At 41.3% G+C, this 21095-nt stretch overlaps 1 protein-coding gene across 5 annotated transcripts in view; it reads right to left on the bottom strand.

The window, feature by feature from the left end:
• Positions 1–8095: 8095 nt before the first annotated feature.
• PPARD (peroxisome proliferator activated receptor delta) overlaps positions 8096–21095 on the bottom strand; it is a 62228-nt gene continuing 49228 nt past the window's right edge. For all 5 annotated transcript variants that reach the window (XM_089514658.1, XM_089514659.1, XM_089514661.1 and 2 more), the window contains one exon: positions 8096–12122. In XM_089514658.1, the coding sequence (XP_089370784.1) occupies positions 11875–12122 (248 nt within the window). In that variant the 3' untranslated portion in view covers positions 8096–11874. The remainder of the gene's footprint in view (positions 12123–21095) is intronic.

Here is a 21095-nt window from a genome sequence, read left to right on the forward strand (position 1 = left end):
ATCCACATTAACACACATAGCCCCAAGCACAGCAATTAATTATGGCAGGACCATGACCCTGACATAAACCTTCAAAGGAATTGATCAGAGTGGAGACCGCAATGAAAAAATTAGACTAAGGCTAAGACTGGGAAGAGCAGTTATGAAAGAACTGGATAAAATCCTAAAGAAAAAAGATAGAACTCTGAAACACTAAACTGAGGATCATCCAAGCCATTGTATTCCCCGTCACCTTATGTGGATGGGAGAGCTGGACAATAAAGAAAGTGAACAGGAAGAAAATCAATTCATTTGAGAAGAGTGCTGAGAATACAGATGGCCAAGAAGACTAGCAAAGGGAATTCTGGGAACTGTAGTTGGTTGCGGCACCAAAGCAGTGGTTTGGTGCAACAAGCAACTGCGATTCCCAGAATTCAATAGCATTCAGCCATGGCAGCTAAAGGGCTGTCAAGCCAAATTATTTCAGCAGTGTGGAGGCAGACCCAGGCCCGAAATAGACAGGCAGATGAGGGCCCCAGGATTGCGTTGGATCTACATAAGGCGGCCCAAAACCAACTCAAAAACAGCAGATATTTTCTGTTCGTTTCCATGATCCATTTGGAACTGCCACAGGAGACTCCCTCAGGACCATGACATGTGGTCACTATGGTCCTGGGGTGATCGGGCCGGGAGCTGCTTCTGCCGCTCCTTTGTGCCCATCTGTTTTATATCTCCCTCCAGCAGTCAATGTTTTTTTACTGTTGCTGACAACTAGAATTTTGTGATCGGTGAATTGTTTGAACTCTTAAGTATATCCAGTGGCATCACTAGGTTTGGTGTCACCCAGTGCGGTCACTCTTGGTGTCGCCAGCCCATTGAACCTCCTCCCATACCACACCATACACAATCCTTAGGAATGTTTTTTGCACTAAATGTTACTCATAAAACATCATTCCTGTATATCAATGAATGTAACAGTAATAGTTGTGACTTTAAAAATTGGCACAAATTAAAACTGTCCTTTTAAATTACAATATTATATGCACAACCTCATTGTATTTACATATACATAGTTTCCTATGTGTCAACTAAATGTTTTGTCTTTAACGGAAATTTTAGTGGGACACAAGTGAATGCCACCACCTGTTTCTCCCAAAAGGTAAATGTTTGAGAAGCAGTGGTGTCATCCCCTTACCTGGTGCAATATCCCCTATTGATGCCACTTATATAGTGTATGTGGGGGGGAAATCAGTCCTGACACCAACTATGTACTGTGATCTATTCTGCTTACTGAACAAAGCTTTTTATTATTATTTGCTGGAGGCTTGTGTTCCTGGAGTGGAGTTAGCCTGTCCATTAAAGCTTACGACTAGTGTCCCAGTTGTTTCTTACTGTGCCCCCCTTTCACTCTGATCTCTCCACTTATATTCTATGGTCTCATACAGACAGGCCAAAATAAAGCTGCTTCGGGTCACTTTAGAGGTTTGCTGTTTAAATGATACATGCGTCCTAAGAGTCCAGAAGCCGCGCCGAAGCCACAATCCAGTCCTTGCCTGTAGCTTTAATACTGTAGCACTTTTCAAAGAGGCAGCTGTGTTCATCTGTTTCATCACAAAAGGATATGTTGAGAGTAGTCTAGTGGCAGCTTTAAGATGAACCTGTTTAAAATCAATCTTTAAAGGAGCTGAAGCACAGGACTGCCCTATTCTCTTACCTGTCATACTACAATTTCCATGATAATTTCCATTATAATTTAGGGCTCCTCTGTCTATTTGCCAATATTTATTAAAAATGATTATTCGTCCTTAAAGGACCCAAAGCCTTCATATATTGGCTTCTGCCTTAATATTGGTTCCAACCACATTTTTTAGCACCAGGTTGTAAGCTCTCAAGAGGGGACAATAGAACTAGGTATGTCAAAACTCTTTATAATATTAAATATAAATACAACTTCAACATATTCTAAAAGGACAGTAATCATTTTGTCACGGGTGTGCATGTCTGTATCTCAGTCGCCACAAAACAATAACAAAGAGTCTGAATGTAATGACTGTTTTTATTATGGCATAAACTCGGGTGTTTTAGTGGGTGAGGAGGGGAAATCATGCGATACATGAGAAATTAGAAGCTGATTTGTTTCTTTTATCTACATAAGTTGCCTTGAACCCAAGTTCAGTTTCAGACTCTTGAATTTGTTAATGAAGGACACTTTCCTGCAATCATTTCCTTATATATTTCAATAGAGGATGGTGATCCATGGCCTAAATCAGTAGTGGGCAAAGTACTGATATTATTGAACTGCAGCTACCAGCATTCCTCACCATTGGCTATGCTGGAAGTTGCAGTCCAGCAAATCTGGAAGGTTTCACGATTCCAGAAATGTTTGCATGTCAAAGCTACTGTTTAAAATGCCATAGATCCTTATTATTTCTGATAACTGTAGACTAATAGGGCTGTTGTTGTGTGCCATCAAGTCATTTCTGACTAATGGTGAGCCTATTATGGGGTTTTCTTGGCAAGATTTCTTCACAGTGGTTTCTCTGAGGCTGAGAGAGAGAGACTTGTCCAGTGTCAGCCAGTGGGTTTGCATGGCCAAGCAGAGATTCGAACCTTTATCTCCAGAGTTGTAAAAGATTCAAACCACCATACCAGCTTTCCTACTAGGTTTGTTGTTTGCCTCTAAGTCATTTTGGACCCAGTGGGTCACCCAGTGGGTTTTTATGCTAGAACAGGGAATCGAACCCTGATCTCTAAAGTCATAATACAACACTCAAACGATGACATCATGCTGATTCTTCTAATAGGGATACTCATCTCCTATTTTTATGTGCAGTTTAAATAAAAATAAACAATGTCAAATTGCTTGAGAGAGTGGGTTTTTCAGCTAAAGTGAATCTATTCAGCTGGTTATGTTGATCTGATATGGTATACTTAACTCTGATCTTAAACTGGCATGTACTTTTTAAAAATCAATATACTGGGGAATAGAATAGTTGTAACAGTGATACTATAAATTAATTGACTTCATATTGCTAAGTCAACCTTATGAATGAAGGAGAAAGCCTAGTAAATGAAAGGCTAGGAAGATTAAAATTTTCTCCTTCACCCTGTTCTGTGGTCTTAAAGTCAAATTTGACTTCATTTATTCTCTTACATGGAGGCTGTCCAGTTTGTCCTGTGTGTGTGTGTGTGTTATCAGATCTTAAAGTGACAATCCCAAAGTGAATTTTAAAGACACAACACAGTGGGAGACCAGTGAGATATCATTATAGCCTTCTCCTAGGAAACTGGAAAGTCTATGATACTGTATGTTCTGTAAGGCTGCAATTCGGTGCACACATCCCTGAGATAAATTCCATATGCACACTTGCCTGAGATTAAATCCCATTGAACTAAATGGTGTTTGCTTCTGAGAAGGTAGGATTGCATTGTGTCTGTGTAGGGTTTCAGATTTAATTCAGAAAGATTATCTATTAAAAACTGAAATCCACACTAAGATAATACAGTCAGGCCTCCATATCCATGGATTTAACCATCCACAGCTTGAAAATATTCCAAAAATATATAAATTGCAAAAAGCAAACCTTGTTTTTGCTATTTTGTATAAGGGACACCATTTTACTAAGCTGTTGTATATAATGGGACTTAAGCATCCACAGATTTTGGTATCCAGGGAGTTCTGGAACCAAACCTGAGCAGATCCCAAGGACTCAACATACCTTTCACTGTTGCTGCTCTTGTGTGCCTTCAAGTTGTTTCCAAATTATGGTGACCTTCTAAGGCAGATCTATCACAGGGGTTTCTTGGCGAGAGTGGTTTGCCCTTCTCAGTGAGAGTATTACTTGCTCAAGCTCACACAGGCAATTTTCATGGCTTTCAAACCCTGATCTCCCAGAATCCTGGTGCAACATTCAGTCCACTGCACTACACTGGCTCTATCAATGCCTTTTATTAAGACAATGTAAAGGTCACAAAAAAAGTGTTGAAACTTTCAAGTTCTGCAGAACTCTTCATCAGGTAAAATATTGAAGAAAGAAAAGAAGAGGGGTTTAGCTGATGTTTCAGCAATGCAATCTGGATCTAGTTAAATTCTTTATTCAAATTAGGCTCTGCCAGAAACTGAGACAGATTGAGATATTTGCAAGTGTAACTCGCTAAAAACAATTGGGAAGAGCCTCCCCAAAATTTTTTTTTCAAAATATGAAATCTGTCTAGGCAGGATGCACACGTTCCTTGAAAGTGACAGCAAAATTAATAAGTGGAGGGAAAATGGAGAAAACCCTTAGAGATCCCCCTACTTTAGAGAAAGCCAAGACATCTGAACAGTCAGTTTCAAGAAATAATATTTTTGGCTCATCATAATTTAATGAAGCCAACTGAGCCAATTAATGTGCTAAATCATATACTTTTGTTTTTTTTAGTTTTCAATAGGCTAATATTTAAATAATGAAGTAGGTATCCGAGACAAGAAAAACAAGATGTGATCTAATGCTGTGGAAGAAGAAAAACGAACCCATCAGTGGTGGTGCTTTTCTGCAGGACAGCAGAACCAAATGACATTACAAAAAGCAAATAGCCATGGAGGCCACGAGAAAAAATAAATATCTAAATGTGGCAATACCTTTACTGAGTCAACCAAATGGCACAAAAACTGCAAGGCTTCAGGGTCATCAGATTTCCTCCTCTTGAGTTTTGTGTCAACTCTTTCCTCCCCCAGGCTTTCGAAACATTCTGCCATATAGACTTAGTAATCCTTGATAAAATGGTTGCAGTTGTACATGGCATCTCTTAGGAGTGAAAGCCCTATTTTATCTGAGGGTAGTCCAAGCAAGTTGAAAGTCAGAAACACTAAGGCCCGTTCCACACGGGCACCCTAGTATGTGCTCGGCATGTACTAGAGTTAGGAAGGGGGGTCCTTTCCAGACACCCCTAACCCTAGTACGCGCTGAGCGCGTACAAAATGGTGGCGCCCATTCTACATTCGCATGTCGCACGGCGGAAATGATGCAAGTGTGCCATTGGCGACTTGCGGCGTCATTTTCGGGCCGCAAAAAGAACCCGCTTTTTGAGGGTTCTTTTTGCTGCGTCTGGGAATCGCGCGGTTTGTCCGCTGCAACCAGGGGCACCTAAGTGACATATCCTACAGACTAAATACTATAAAATATAACTTCTCTCCACATATACCTGTTTATGGGAAAGAAGAGGAAGGTAGGGGAATGAAGATGACCAAGCACTCTTTTTTTAAAAAAATGGTCTGTGAGTAAAAAAAAATAATCAGATGTGGGCAATCTGTTTATTAGGGCCACTAAAATGTCACAGAAGGAGCAAGCCTCTGAGTTCTTCAGAACATGTCAGACTGGCATTACAAAATTGGGATGGAGAAGGAACTAGAATGGAAAAGAAACCTAGAAGAATCAGTTTTAGCTGCAATGGTTTGAAGTTATACTTCCAGAGGGGTAAAATTACTGGTTGTTCTCCATCTCTGTGGATAAAAAGTTGGCAGGCACTCATTGATTTATTCTTCAATCAAATATCTAATGTTTTACTATACTGTCTGTGTAGGGGTCAGCCTTAGTATAAAACACATTTCCAAAATGTAAAACATAGAGTCTTGTGCACCTAAGACACTAGCAATTGATTGTGCCTTCAGCTGTCATAGATTAGAGGGAACCTCACTGTCTGTGACATTTTTAAAATGAAAAGCAGGAAAATGTACAGGAAAAGCACTGTGAAGAAATGGGCTATGCCATAATGCAGTTGCTAGCCTAGAAGGTGCCTCTATTGTTTTCATAGCAGCAGTAATTGAAGATAATACTTTCCCTTACTTTGTACTTTTGGCTTTGTGAATGCTTATTGCACCTATCCTGTTTGTTTGAGGTTTACCTAGGAATGTCTTACTAAATTCCTTTTATTTTATGGTCTTGTAAGCCCACTATTTACATATGATCTGTCTCTCCCCCCCCCCCCCCCCAATTTTGTGTTCATCCTACTGACCAAAACACCTCTATGCCTCTGTCAAAGCTTGCCCCATTCCACAAAAGCTTATACTGGAGTAAATCTGTTATCCTTTAGGTGCCACAAGACCCTTTTTCTGGTTTTGCTCTAACATGCATCAGATGTTTCCCGACAGTGGGCTCAAAGTGCTACCAGTCAAAAGACATTGTACAGCAATTTTGTCTTTCCCTCTTTAAACGTTCCTCTGTATGCATGTTTGTAGAGAAGGGCAGAAGGAAGTGATAGAAGTTTGTGGTAGTGTTAGAAGTAAAATATGTCATTTTCTGCATCCCTGTACAATTATGTGAGGAGGGTGACTGTGTAATAAAACCCTTGTCCTGAAGCACCCTAGCACAGGTCCCACCTGGAATAGTACTTGGGAGCATTATCCCAGCTAACTTTTGTAAGACACGGGAACCCATAGAATGGATTAATTTAATGGATTTATTAACATTTCAAGGTTGGAAATACTGTGAAAGCTGTTCTACATAAAGCTCACTGTAAGCAGAAGTATGTGTGTTGTGTTCATTCAAGTCATTTTCAACTTATAGCTAACCTAAAGCAATACTATCATGGCTTTTTCTTGGTAAGATTTGTTTAGAGGAGGTTTGCCATTGCCTTCCCAAGTTTGAGAGCATGAGACTTGTCCAAGGTCATCCAGTGGATTTCCATGGCCAAGCTGGTAATTGAACCCTGGTCTCCAGTCATAACCCAGTGCTCAAACCTCTATGTACCGTAATTCTACAGTAATAAATTTGCAGTGTTCCAAAAACAGCCGGTGTATAACTGAATATCTTTCTTGATTGTATGAACAAAGTGTAGCCAAATGTTTGGCTGTCTTGATTGGCATGAATGGGCCCAGTTCTATGGTTTTCCTGAACAACTTGACTGGGTGATCAGAGACTTAATTTTTAAAAAGTTGAATGTTCCTTCAGAATCAATGGAAGGGAGATACAGCTCTGGAGGAATAGTTGAATCTGGACTGAGATAACATTTAACTAGAGCCCTGGTGGCACAGTGATTAAATGGCCTGTACTGCAGCCACTCACTCAAAACCATAAGGGTGCGAATTCAATACCAGCAAAAAAGCTCAAGCTCAACTCAGGTTTGCATCCTTCTGAGGAGGTCGCTAAAATGAGTACCCAGATTGTTGGGGGCAATTAGCTTACAGTTGTAAACCACTTAGACGCTGTTAGTTCATTATGAAGTGGTATATAAATGAAGCTGTTTGTTTTTTGTTTGAGGAAAACTGTATTGCAGGATTACCAGTTCTGCTGGCCTCCTATGAAGTCTCCCAAGTGCTCCACATGTAACTATTATTTAGTTATTATACTGTATGTCCCAAAGCTAAGACTCAACCTCAGCTGCAGTGAAAAATCTTTTACTTATCATCTTGCAATTTTAAAATTTGCAAGCTGGTCTTATGTTGTGGACAAGAATATGAATGAGAATGCTCTAGTTCAAATCTTGTGTTTGCCCTAATATTTAACATTTGTATGGCATTTCAACATTTAGTGTGGTTCATGCATATCGTTGCAATGTGAGCCTTACTTGACAATAAGGGTGACCACCTTTGGCATCCAGATCTTGTGGGATTTCAGTTCCCATCAATCTGAGCCAGCATGACCACAAGTCAGGGGTGATGGGAGGTGTAGTTCACCAACAGTTGGAGGGCTACAGCTTGTCTGTCACAACTACCCTGGGCAGGTTAATAAGTACATTCTTGTTTAGGGAAAGGAAGAGGTTAGTTAAGGCTGGGAGTGACTGGCTTGCCTGAGAACACCAAACAGCACAGACAAGTCTTGTAAGTCTCTTAACAAATGTGATTTAGCAGCTCTCTGTATACACAAGGACTTATTTCAGATACAGCCAGATCAATGCTTTCAAAATGCAACATCCCTAATGACCGTGTCAAATTATTTAGCACTGTCCAGAAAAAAAAAACATCATCCATACTAAGAATACATTGGAAGTCAAAATGTGTGGAAAATAATGGATGGTGCTAATGAAAGTAATAATTTTACTCTTTCTGGGGATATTACAAGAGACAACTAAAAGAAAACCAAAGAGAATTGGAAATGGGTAAAAGAAGTGCTACATTGCAATAGTTTCTTAAATATTTATTTCCAATTTATATAAAGCTGTCAGTCACTATTTATATTATTAAAAACACCTGGAGTTTGAACTTCTAGCAAAAATATACATTTCAATTTGAAGATTGCTACAATATCCCATTTATCCCCTCCCAGAGAAGAGAGACTGCATACTCCTCAAGCACAAAAATATATGTCCAGCAACTCCTGAGGGAAAGCACGGCATCAGGTGAAGTGACCTTCAAAAGGTACTGGTGAAGATGCAGGCCCAAGGCTTTTGCAAAGCTTTTAAAAAACACACACAAAAAATCTTTTCAGTGATTTGCCCATCTCTGGCTCCTGCTACATAAATACTCCAAACTGCTTTACTAAGACACATTCCATCAGCCTCACACCATTCCTGTGAGGTAGAGGCGGACCGTTCCAATTTGGAAATAGAGGCACAACAGAGTCAAGTACCAGCAGGTAATTCAGTGCAGAGCTGAAAGAAGATTGTGAAGATTAAATACTTTGCTTTTCCTGCACTAACAACAACATTCAGGCCAATTACACAAAGGAATTATGTGTAGGTAGTGATTGGAATTTTTCTATCCTCAACAACTACAAAAAATCTTGAAGTGTAGGAAAGAAAAATATTTCATGGATTTGCTGCCAAAGTGCTAGTGGTCCCTGAGATTAGAAATGGTAGGACACTCAACCTATTTGTCAACTTCCCTACCAACCATGATCTCAGGAGATTGCAAAGGTATTAAGAAACAGCTAGATTCTGAGCACAGTAGGCCTTTATTTTGTATTTGGTATAGGTAAGATCCAAAACACCACAAATAGTGCTCATAAGATATTTTGAGAATTTTCTCTACTAAGCAATGTAATGGAACGAGTTACTGCAACACTGCAAGGCAGGTCTTTTAACAAAGTGGGTCGGGACTCTGAGGTGGGTCACAGTACTACTGTCACTGTCATTTTGTTTTATAAGAATGGGCTCCATCCCTTTCCTGCTGGGAACCACATTCTTGATGCATGTGCTGTTCAAAGTAGGTCCCTTGTTGCAATCTAGTTAAAAATCAGTCTCAAAGTTAGGGTATCCACCACATACTATGACTTTCCCATGACTAATTCTTTCTTCTGCAATTGTACAAATAGGACTTTTCTTGTTGTTGTATGTCCACACTACGAGTCAGGTAACCTGGCATCAAAAGACTCACTCTTCTGAATAACTGGCTGTGACTACCTACCAGATGAGTTGTTAAAATATAAAGTATAGGGTTTAGACTGTAATAGGAGTAAGTCTGTAAATATGACAGACTGTTAAATTGCCTGAAAAAGATCCCAAAGTCTGAGAGGCATGTGACCCATTCCCTCACTACACATCAAGCTCCCACAGATAGGTGGCTTACATGGACAAGAGAGCTACAATCACAGAAAAAGAGAGAGGCTCCTTTCATAGTATACAGTTGTAGCACTATGATTCCACTCTAATTGCCCTGACAACATCCTATGGAATCCTAAGGTTTGCAGTGTTGCTGATGTACTAAACTCTTTGGATGAGAATTCGAAATATTCCTCACCAAATTACAAACAAAGTGGAATCAAAGTGCCATAATTGTGTAGTGTGGAAGGACTCAAGAGAGCCATAATTGCTATTTCCCTTCTCCTCATACAGTCAAAGAAAATCTAAATTAAAGTTATATGTTACAATATGCAGCATTGGAAGTTGTCTGAAACTAACTAATGCCCTTTGTCCATGTAGCCCAGCATTGTTTCATGTAACACTAGCAGTAACTCTCCAGAGTCTCTGGGATAAGAACTCCATATAGACTACTTTGGGATGTTTTTTACCAGAGATTGAACCTGGCCCCTTTCTCATACAAAGCATTTGCTCTATCACTGAACTATGTATGCTCCCTTCTGAGCAGAATGAAATGTACCTCCTAATGCCACAATTTAGGCTATTGAAAGCTCATTCCCTAAGTCTAGCCAGGAAGACAAAATGTTAAAACTGCTGATGGGAAGTCCAGGAAAACAAGTACATGATTTGAGCTGAAATGGTTGGGACAACTCGTAAGTTCAAACAAAGTTTCCATCACCTGAACATCTGTCACTGCACATTAGTGAAATTATTACATTCTATCTGACATTTTATGATTCTTCCAACAATAATTAACACCCTCTCCCAGCATGCAATCCATTTGAAAATGTACTGAAATAAATAAGCTTGCCTAGGCCATGAAACAAGAAATCATTACTAGAATCTCAGTGCCAAGGTCTTAGATGTTCTCTAGCATGATTTAATCTGATGCCACTGATGCTGAGAATATGAAGCCAGAGATGGAAGAAATCTGACAAGTCTCACAATTAATCAATCATGGCTATCCAAAACAGCCTCACATGGGCCACACATTCTCATGACAATCCATTCCTGCAACAGGAGAGCTTCTGTACTAACTAGGCTGAAAGTGGCAAAAGGTACAGTATCTGGTGAGATCCTTGTGGACTACAGTGAGAATGCAGAAGGTTAAGAGGAGTGTTAGAGTCTGCTCTGAACCCTTGCAAAATGTAAAAGAAATTATTGTGAACATCAAGAGAGGAAATGCTAAAATATTCTATGGTTGTGCAATGGTTCCTGCTAACACTAATAACAAAGGTGAAGAAAACAGTGGACAAACACAGCACATATCCTTGCAGGAAAGGCACAGATGCAATTCACATATCAGGAATACCCTTTCAGATGTCTCTGGCAGTTTTGGAAGACCAAGTAAAAGTGGGGAGGTGCAATCATCGCTGTCTTTCTGTAACATCCTCAAATCACCACAGTCCCATAGGTCTGAGTGCTGCCCTTTTAAAAATGGGATCCATGTTATATTCTCTTAGACAAAGAGATAATCAAATGCTTACAACCATCCCCCCACCTAAAAAAACTTCATGGAGTGTCTTATCTACTTTTGCTCAAATGAAGGAAGCAAATGGACTTTTGGCAACTACCATACCATCCAAGAGCAAAATCCTACCCTTACTCTTACTCAGGTTTATCTATATTATTTGGCGAGCACCGAAGTGCAGTGTAAAAAAAAAAGCACTTCTCTCATGAGTACGGAAGGAAGCATTATACATATATATAAAGAGCTTCAACAAACTGCACTGTAGACCAATGCAAAGAGAAAATAAATGAAAATGGAGGTTAGGAGATATGGCCTTTCATGCAGAAGGCATATCTGTTTTTGTGCACTGAAGGAAAAGGCCAAAACTTTTCCCCTCAAAGAGTCTCCACATGGAGTGTTCGTACCCTTCATCAAATACTTAAGAGGTTTCTTTGGGAAATTTGTACAGATATATTTACACACATATCCTTGAATTTATGGCCGAGCGCCAAGCTAGATGCAACAGACATATGATGTAAGTGCTGTTCCTGTACCTGCCAGACAAGCTACCATTTTGATTTAATTATCTGGACACAATCTGTGTTGACCAACAGAACAATCCAATGCATAGTCCAAGAGTATTTGAGGTGTGTGTAAACGCATCATCAGCTGATCTGTAACAGTGTAACAGCTGAACTATAAAAACAGATATTTAGCTTATGATGTGCCTTAAAGTTTCATTTAGTGTATGTTAACGGAAGCCCTGACCTACCACCATATGGCAGATGCCAAGTCTTCTGCTGTATACCCCTGTGCACAGTACACAGCAATTATATAAAAAAACAACTTCAGTAGAAGGGACAGAAAACAAAGATGATTTTGTTTTTGCAAATGTACAAAGCATTTTTCTGTATTCCATGACTTCAGCCTATCCCATGAATGCAGGCTCTTCAGTACATGTCCTTGTAGATTTCCTGCAAAAGAGGGTGCAGAGAAGTCTCTGTCTCTGTCTTTTTGATCTTCTGCACCAGCTGAGCATTCTCAGCAACTAACTGGCGCAAATCAGCCATTTTCTGCAGCAGCTTAGGGAAGAGGTATTGAGTATCAGGGTGATTGGCCCGCAGGTGGAACTCAAGGGCTTGAAGGATATTGTCTTGAATCTCTTCTACCTGTTTGACATTAATCAAACCAGGGCGGTCTAAAAGAAAAGAGAGAAAACCAAATAACTAACTAAAGATATGTCTTTTAGAGCACTTTTCCATCTTCTGAGGACACATTTTATTAAGAAGCCTAGTCTGCTCCTCAGTATTGCATTTTTAGGACTGCAGGGAGCCTTTTTCATGAAGGAACATTAATTCATATGAAAAACCCCTCCCCTAAATATTTACACATACAGTTGGAAGCAACACAGCGCAAAACAAATGCATATGATATGTTACGAAATCTTGGTCCCTTGAAGTGGCTGGTTGTATAACCACCCCAGAAGGTAGAGAAACTTCAGGATTTGAAGAAAAATGCTGATTTCACATGGAACAATTCTACAATTGCATTTCAGCTTTCCTGACTTCTTATATTACCAGTGATTGGACATCTTCTATCTAAAACACATATATAGTCACCTGCTCATTGTAGCTCTCACAAAGGAAAAGTCATTAGACAACAGCTTTTTACACATTTCATTCATTATGTTCTGCTTTTATTATAACAGGTTCAATAGAGACCCTTATAATACAATTCCTTCTTCTGATGTATGGCAAATTTCCCATAATCAATCTTTGGTGGCATTATCAAGATTGGCACCTCTGGTACATCAGGGATACACTGCTGTCCATAAAGGCTCATGTTTGAGAAGAAATGCCTATTACTAGCTTTGCTGGGATGGTAACTGCAGTCTTTCCTGGTCAGGGACAGCTTGGCTTCTGTGATTCACTGGTGGAGGATCTCTCAGAGACAACGGTAATTGCACCATAGCTAATACTTGTTAGTATTGCACAGAGGAAGATACCAGTAAACTCCCCAAGTTAGATGGCACCAAATGAGCCACTGGGGTAGAGCAGAAGACATATGAGTAGTGCTGTGGCTAATAAGGCAACTGGACTCAGGCTGAAAGAATGTTCAGCTGTTGATGTAGTCAGAGGTGAAATGAAAGTCTGAAGCTGCATAACACATATTATAGGAACATGGCATGTGAGAAGCATGAATCAGGGGAAGCTAGAAATAGTAAAACAAGAAATGGAACATATATGCAATACTTCATGTGAGCGAGCTAAAGTGGACAGAAATGAAACATTTGGAATCATAATTGCATAGTATTTTACTCAAGAAATGCAAATGTAAGAAGAAATGCTGTGGCATTTATAGTAAGGACATAATGCATATAACACAAAGTCTGACCAAATCATGTCAATAAGACAGACTTCAGAGAAAACCTATCAATATAACCATGAAGTAGAAGGTGCACTTAGAGTACTGTTTAACTTGTATGCTGAAAACATCACGTGTAAAGCAGAATTAGGCTCAGAGGAAGAAGGCATGAAAAGTGGAGGAAGGAACATCAACAATTTAAGATATGGAGATGACACTATACTACTAGCAGAAAACAGCAAAGACTTTGAACAATTTCTGAGGAAAGTCAGGGAGCAAAGTGCAAAGGCAGATTTACAGCTAAACATTAATGGCCACACATGATTTACATAACTTTAAAGTAGATGATGAAGACACTGAAATTGTTCAAGAGTTTCCATATCTTGGCTCAGTCATTACTGTAATTAGAATGAAGACTGTAATCATGAAATTAGAGGAAGACTAGGAAGGACAGCTATGAAGAAACTAGACAAGATCCTGAAGTGCAAAGATATATAATTTAAAACTAAAGTTAGGATTATCCATATCATATTACCCATCTCTATGTATGATTGTGAAAGCAGGGCAGTGAAGAAAGCTGATAGGAAGAAAATAAACTCATTTGAAATGTGATTCTGGAGAAGAGTTCTATGGATACTAGACACTGTTAAAAAGACAAATAAATGGACTGAAGAAAAAAAATCAAGCCTGACCTCTTCCTAGGATCCAGGATGACTAAACATGTTTTGGAATGTGTGGTGGCTTCCCAACTCCAGGGGTTTCTGGATGAAATGAATTATCTAGATCCATTTCAATCTGGTTTCAGACCTGGGTATGGAACAGAGACAACCTTGATCATCTTGGTGGATGACCTTCGCAGGGAAATGGCCAGGGGTGTGTGTGTCCCTGTTGGTTCTCCTGGACCTCTCAGCAGCTTTCGATACCATCAATCATGGTATCCTTCTGGACTGCCTCTCTGGAATGGGGCTTGGAGGTACTGTTCTACAGTGGCTCCATTCCTTCCTGGAGATGTGAACCCAGAAGGTGGAGCTGGGGGACTCCTGTTCGACCCCCTGGCCATTGACCTGTGGGGTTCCTCAAGGTTCTGTGTTGTCCTCTATGCTGTTTAACATATACCTGAAACTGCTGGGAGAGGTTGTCCGGAGTTTTGGGGTGCAGTGTCATCAATATGCAGATGACACTCAACTCTACTACTCCTTCCCACCTCAATCCAAGGAGGCTGTCCTGATCCTAAACCAGTTGAAACTTAATCCAGACAAGACAGAGGTGCTCCTGGTCAGTTGGAAGGCAGATCAGAGAATAGGGATCCAGCCTGTGTTAGATGGGGTCACACTCCCCCTGAAGACACAGGTTTGCAGTTTGGGGGTACTTCTGGACTCAGCTATGTACCTGGAGGCCCAAGTTTCTGCTGTGACCAGCAGTGCTTTCACACATTTAAAACTTTGTGCGCCAACTGCACCCATTCCTTGAGAAGCCAGATATGGCCACGGTGGTACATACCTTGGTTACATCCCATTTGGACTACTATGATGGGCTCTACATTGGACTGCCTTTGAAAAGTGTTCAGAAAATTCAGTTGGTTTAAAGAGCTGCCGCCAGGCTATTAACAGGGGCAGATTACAGAGACCATACAACGCCTCTGTTGAAACAGCTTCATTGGCTGCCAGTTTGTTTCCGGGCACAATTCAAGGTGATGGCTCAGGTCCACACTATTTGGCACACCATTTCTCCTGGTATGAGCCGGCCCGAAGATCCTCTGGAGAAGCCCTTCTCTCCGTCCCAACATCATCACAAACACGGTTGGTGGGGATGCGAGAGGGCCTTCTCAGTGGCTGCCCCTAGACTCTGGAAATCCCTGCCCAGGGAGATCAGATGGCTCCCTCCTTGATGGCCTTCCGCCAGCAGGTGAAGACCTACCTGTTCACACAGATGTTTAAGGAATTTAAGGAAGGCATTTAAGGAATTGCTATAAGGACAGGCTGGGATGTTGGGCCATTTTAAAAATTCGATACAGTTTTTCCTCTATATATAATTTTATCTTTTAAAAATGTTTTATTCTTTTGATAACTATCTGTTTTAATACTGTAATAATTTAATTTCTTTTTAATGTTCTTTTAAAATGTTTTTAATTGTACAGTTTTTAATGCTGTGAAGCCGCTCTGAGTCCCAGTCCTTGGAAAAGAGCGGGATACAAATAAATATAATAAATAAATAAATAAACAAACTAAACAAACTAAGACTGTTGTATTTATGCCATAAATACAACAATAGAAATATCACAATAGAAAATACAATAATGCTTCATAAGGTGGAAGGCTGTAGGAAAAGAGGAAGACAGCATTCAAGATGGATAGACTAAGACTTAATCAAGGAAGCCTGAGTTTGCAAGACCTGAACAGGACTGTTGATAAACTGGTGACTTGGAGGTCTCTCATTTATAGTGTTGCCATAAGTTAAAACCAACTTGATGGCAATTAACAATGACTAATCTATTCTAAGTGGGGCTTCCTTTGAGATTGGTTTGGAAACTGACCTTTGCACACAATGCAATTACCTGAATGTTAACAAGGCTAAATGTTTAGCCCTGCTGACATTCAGAGCACATTACAATGATTCTGAACCAGTTAGAATGGCTAGCTACTCATTTCTGGGCCCAATTCAAAGTGCTGCTATTGATCTTTGAAACCCTCAACAGAGTGAGAACTAGTTATGTATAAGCCCATTTAGGCTCTCATGAACCTGCCAGAACATTAAGCTATGTAATCCGTACCCATCAGGAAGAGAGGTTAGCTGGCAAGCAAGTGATGACCTTTTTAGAAGTAGTTCCATGCTTGCAAACTCCATGTCTTCTCAGAAGATATTGACAGATCTCTTCCTGCTATCTTTTAGACAGGCCTCTAAGTATTTCAGAGTATGTATTTTTTGTTCTCAGTGCACATGTTTTCTTAACCTTCTAAAAGATTTTGAAACAGAAATAAATTGAATGAAATTGTGTGATCCTGCTTCTTTGTCACTGTTACATTATTTAACAGTGATGAAAAAGCAACATAAATCACACTCTTTCATTCAATGTAATTCTATTCCAACCAGCCAGAATCTTTTAAAAATTTAAGAAAACAGGTGATTAGAACACACACACACACACACACAAATCTGAAATACTTTGAAGGCTTGTCTAAAAGGAAGGGATCCATTCATATTTTAAGACATGGAGTTTGTAAATGTGGAGCTACTTCTAAAATGGTCACCATTCATATTATTTCTGTTGAGTTTTAAACTGATTTTACAACAGACTATCTGAAATGGAGGGAGGGGGGATTCCTGGTGGATTAGCAAAGTGCTTGTAAATGTATGTTTGACTTCAGCTAAGGTTGTTGACCATTAGGACACTGCCAGGTCATAGCTACAGACAGCTTGGGAATCTTAGCTGCAGAGAAATTGAATGTATTTCTGTATTTCTTCCAAGCACCTTCCACTTTCAGCTCAATAATAATAATAATAATAATAATAATAATAATAATAATAATAATAATAATTTATATCCCGCCCCTTGAGGTCAATCGGGGCAGCTAACAACGATAAAATACAGTACATAGTAGATCAAAATTCCCTCCCCCACTTAAATTTTTTTTAAATCAATTATAATTAAAGCCAACTAATTAAACAACATTAACACATACACATTATTACAAGACAAAAACAAAACAGAACAAAACAAATAAAACAGAAAACTACGGAAGCATTTCCAAGGAGGACCTTGGGGACTCTCATAAGAACAAGGTTCCTGAGGCCAGGGTTATCTATTCCGGAAAGGCCTGCCGGAAGAGATCCGTCTTGACAGCCTTTTTAAAGCTGTCTAAAGATGTCAATTGACGGATCTCGTCCGGCAGGTCGTTCCACAATCTGGGGGCGACAACAGAAAAAGCCCTCTGGGAGGTAGCTGAAAGCCTAGCTCTTTGAGGCTGCAGCAAATTCCTCCCAGAGGACCGGAGTGTGCGGGGAGGATTATATGGGAGGAGGCGGTCCCTGAGATAGTTTGGACCCAAGCCATTTAGGGCTTTAAAGGTGATAACCAACACCTTGTACTGGGCCCGGAAACTAATAGGCAGCCAGTGGAGGGACTTCAATACCGGAGTAATATGGTTCCTCCTTGATGTTCCTGACACTACTCTGGCCGCCATGTTCTGCACTAATTGCAGTTTCCGAATCAAGTACAAGGGTAGCCCCATGTGGAGCGCATTACAGAAATCTAGACGTGAGGTTACCAGCGCGTGTACAACTGTCTCGAGATCCCTTACTTCCAGAAAAGGGCGCAGTTGGCGTATCAGCCGAAGCTGATAACAGGCGCTCTTGACTGTCGCATTTACCTGATTTATCATCAGGAGTGATGAGTCAAGGGGCACCCCCAGACTGCGAACACAGTCACTAGAGGAGAGTGTGACCCCGTCCAGGACTGGAGGTTGCAACCCAATTCTTGGTTTTAGGGCCGCTACCATGAGCACCTCTGTCTTGTCCGGATTCAGTTTCAATCTGTTTTTCCTCATCCAGCCCATTACTGCTTGGAGACATTCCTTGAAAGTGGAGATGCCATTAGAATTCGAGGCCGACGAGCGAGACACAGAGAAATAGATCTGGGTGTCATCAGCGTACTGATAACACCCAGCTCCATAACTCCGAATAATCTCACCCAGTGGCTTCATATAATAAATAATAATAAAAATTTTATTTATATACTGCCCTTCTATAAAACCAGGGCGGTGTACAACATTCATAAAATACATAAAATTATCATATACATAAACAAAATACAGTAGAAACATTCCAGCCAGCTTGCCACTGCTGACGTAGAGGGGAGGGAGAAGTTAGTCGGGGCTTGCATCTGGGAATGCTTGTTTAAATAAAAAGGTCTTCAGCCCCTTTTTGAACTGGGCCAGGGAGGTGGCCGAGTGGAGCTCAATGGGCAGGGAATTCCAAAGGGTAGGGGCCGAGATGGAGAAAGTCCTCTTAGAGGTAGAGGCTAGTCTGGCCCCTGGAACCCTCAATAGCTGCTGCCCAGATGTTCTGAGAGTGTGGGGCGGATTGTATGGGGAGAGGCGGTCCTCGAGTTATCCTGGGCCCAAGCCATTTAGGGCTTTATAGGTAATAACCAACACCTTGTATTGCGCCCGGAAGCGAATAGGCAGCCAGTGCAGATCTTTAAGCACTGGTGTTATATGACTGGCTCTGGATATGCCAGTAACCAGTCTGGCTGCCATATTCTGCACTAATTGTAGCTTCCGGGTATGGTACAAGGGTTGCCCCATGTAGAGCGCGTTGCAGAAATCCAAACGAGAGGTTACCAGAGCATGTACTACCGTTTCAAGGTCCCTCCGGCCCAGGTAGGGACGCAGCTGGCGTATCAGCCGAAGCTGATAGCAGGTGCTCCTGACCGTCGCATCCACCTGTGATGTAAGGTGGAGCGACGAATCAAGGAGCACCCCCAGACTGCGTACCGAGTCCTTCACAGGAAGCGTGATCCCGTTCAGGACAGGTGGAACGACCGCCATCCCCGGGCCAGGAGAACCTATCACGAGCACCTCCGTTTTCTCTGGATATAGATGTTAAATAACATCGGGGACAGTATAGCACCCTGTGGAACCCCACAGGTGAGCTCCCTTTTACTGGAGCAGCTGTCCCCGAGCAGCACCCTCTGGGATCTGCCCGAGAGGAAGGACCGGAACCACTGCAGTGCAGTGCCTCCGATACCTAACTCCCTCAGGCGGTCCAAGAGGATGCCGTGATCTATCGTGTCGAAAGCCGCTGAGAGGTCTAGGAGCACCAACAGGGTCACACTACCCCTGTCGATGCTCAGACGCAGATCGTCGGTCAAGGCAACCATGGCAGTCTCAACCCCAAAGCCTGTCCTAAAGCCAGTTTGAAATGAGTCTAGATAATCGGTTTCATCCAAGACAGCTTGGAGTTGAAGAACAACCGCCCTCTCAATCACCTTGCTCAAAAATGGTAGTAAACAGACTGGTCTGTAATTATTCATATCCAGGGGGTCAAGGGAAGGTTTTTTCAGAAGCGGCCTAACAGCCGCTTCCTTCAAACAAGATGGAATATGTCCCTCCCTGAAGGATGCATTGATGATATCCGTAAGGAACGTCCTCAATGCATCCCCCCCCTGGACGGCCAGTCATGATGGGCAAGGGTCAAGAGGGCAAGTTGTTTTCCTCACCCTACCAAGGAGCTTGTCCATGTCATCAGTACTCATAGATTGCAGCTGATCCAGAATAACTTCATCGACAGAGTCGCTGGACACCTCGTCTATGGTTTCTGTTGAAATATTGGCATCTAAGTCGGCTCTTATCTGAGAGATTTTATCTACAAAGAAGTTATTAAACGCATCACAGCAGGCCGTTGTCGGGTTAAGTAAAGGATTTGGCGCAGGGGACACCTGCATCATCTCCCTCACCACCCTAAACAGCTCTGCTAGACGGGACTCTGCAGACGCAATACATGCAGAGAAGAAGGATCTCTTCGCTGTACGTATTGCCTCCCGATAGGACCAAAGAAAGTTCCTATGGCGAGTTCTGTCGGGTAAGAGTCGAGTCTTTCGCCACTTGCGCTCTAGTCGTTGTCCAAGCCGCTTCATATTCCTAAGCTCAGGTGTATACCATGGCTTACGGTTTGAAGCGGAATGGCAAGGACGCTTGGGAGCAATCGTGTCGATAGCCCTGGGGAGATCGGTGTTCCAAGTATTAACCAAAGCATCGACAGGATCACCGGCATTCCCAACCATTAAACCCTCTAAGGCTTTCTGGAATCGGATTGGTTCCATTAGCCTTCGAGGGCGGACCATTCTAATGGGTCCACCACCCCTGGTGGGGCGGATACAGGTTCTAAGCTCAGTCTGAGGATGCAGACAGATGACACATTTCAGGAAGCAAGGCCACTGATTATGTCACTATCTATTAAAAATGTGTTCTTTGTCCTACTGTAGTCTCCATTAAAACCAGTTTTACAGGTTTGGGGCATCAAGTACATGTGAAACACTCAAAATGTCTAAAAAAGTTGTGTGACTAGTGTTGGATCACACCTTTGTGTTTTCCTCCTAACAGTAAAGGTGGGGCAGGAAAGCATTTGCATTGAAAACTGGTGGACAAGAGGAGTGCACTTATTACAGAACATGCTAGTACAAAAGCTGAGGATTGTAAGGAAATACAAAAGTAACAGAGCCATGTGGAAATAGCTAACAGGCATAAATAATTCTGTGCTAATGCCTGAAGCTTTTGAGCCAAGATAGGGTAATGCTTAGTTTTAAAGGAGAATATCAATAATAACATTAGAAAATCCTTGCTAGAGCAGACCAAAGGTCAATCCAGTCCAGTATTCTGCTCCTACATTGACTAACAACATTCTCATGAGAAGCCCAGAGGCAGAATGGGGAAAGGAGATGGTGCCCACTGATTCTACCTGGAAAATTTCTGTCTATTTCTGCATTCTCATTATTTCAACAAACATTGGTTGGTACTATGTTTAAGGGAACATGCCATTAAGTTTGATGGTGTGAAAGAAAAGTGTCTGGAGAGACAGAAAGAGAAACACACATGCTTTAAGACAGGAAGCCTTTGGATACCAAGATGCTTTGGACCAACTTCCACATGTGCCAGCAAGCACAGATGAGAGAAAGGACTGTGGAAACTACAGATCAAAACATATGGAGTGTTAACATTTCCATATCCCTGCTATCAAATGACTCCTCTCTAATAGACAGAAATCTGAAAAGAACCAACAGATACAGAATATTAAGACCCAAAGAGTTAAT

This window comes from Sceloporus occidentalis, unplaced genomic scaffold, assembly GCF_023333645.1.
Source record: "Sceloporus occidentalis isolate IW3139 unplaced genomic scaffold, rSceOcc1.0.p SCAF_3, whole genome shotgun sequence".
In the NCBI taxonomy this organism is placed as follows: domain Eukaryota; kingdom Metazoa; phylum Chordata; class Lepidosauria; order Squamata; family Phrynosomatidae; genus Sceloporus; species Sceloporus occidentalis.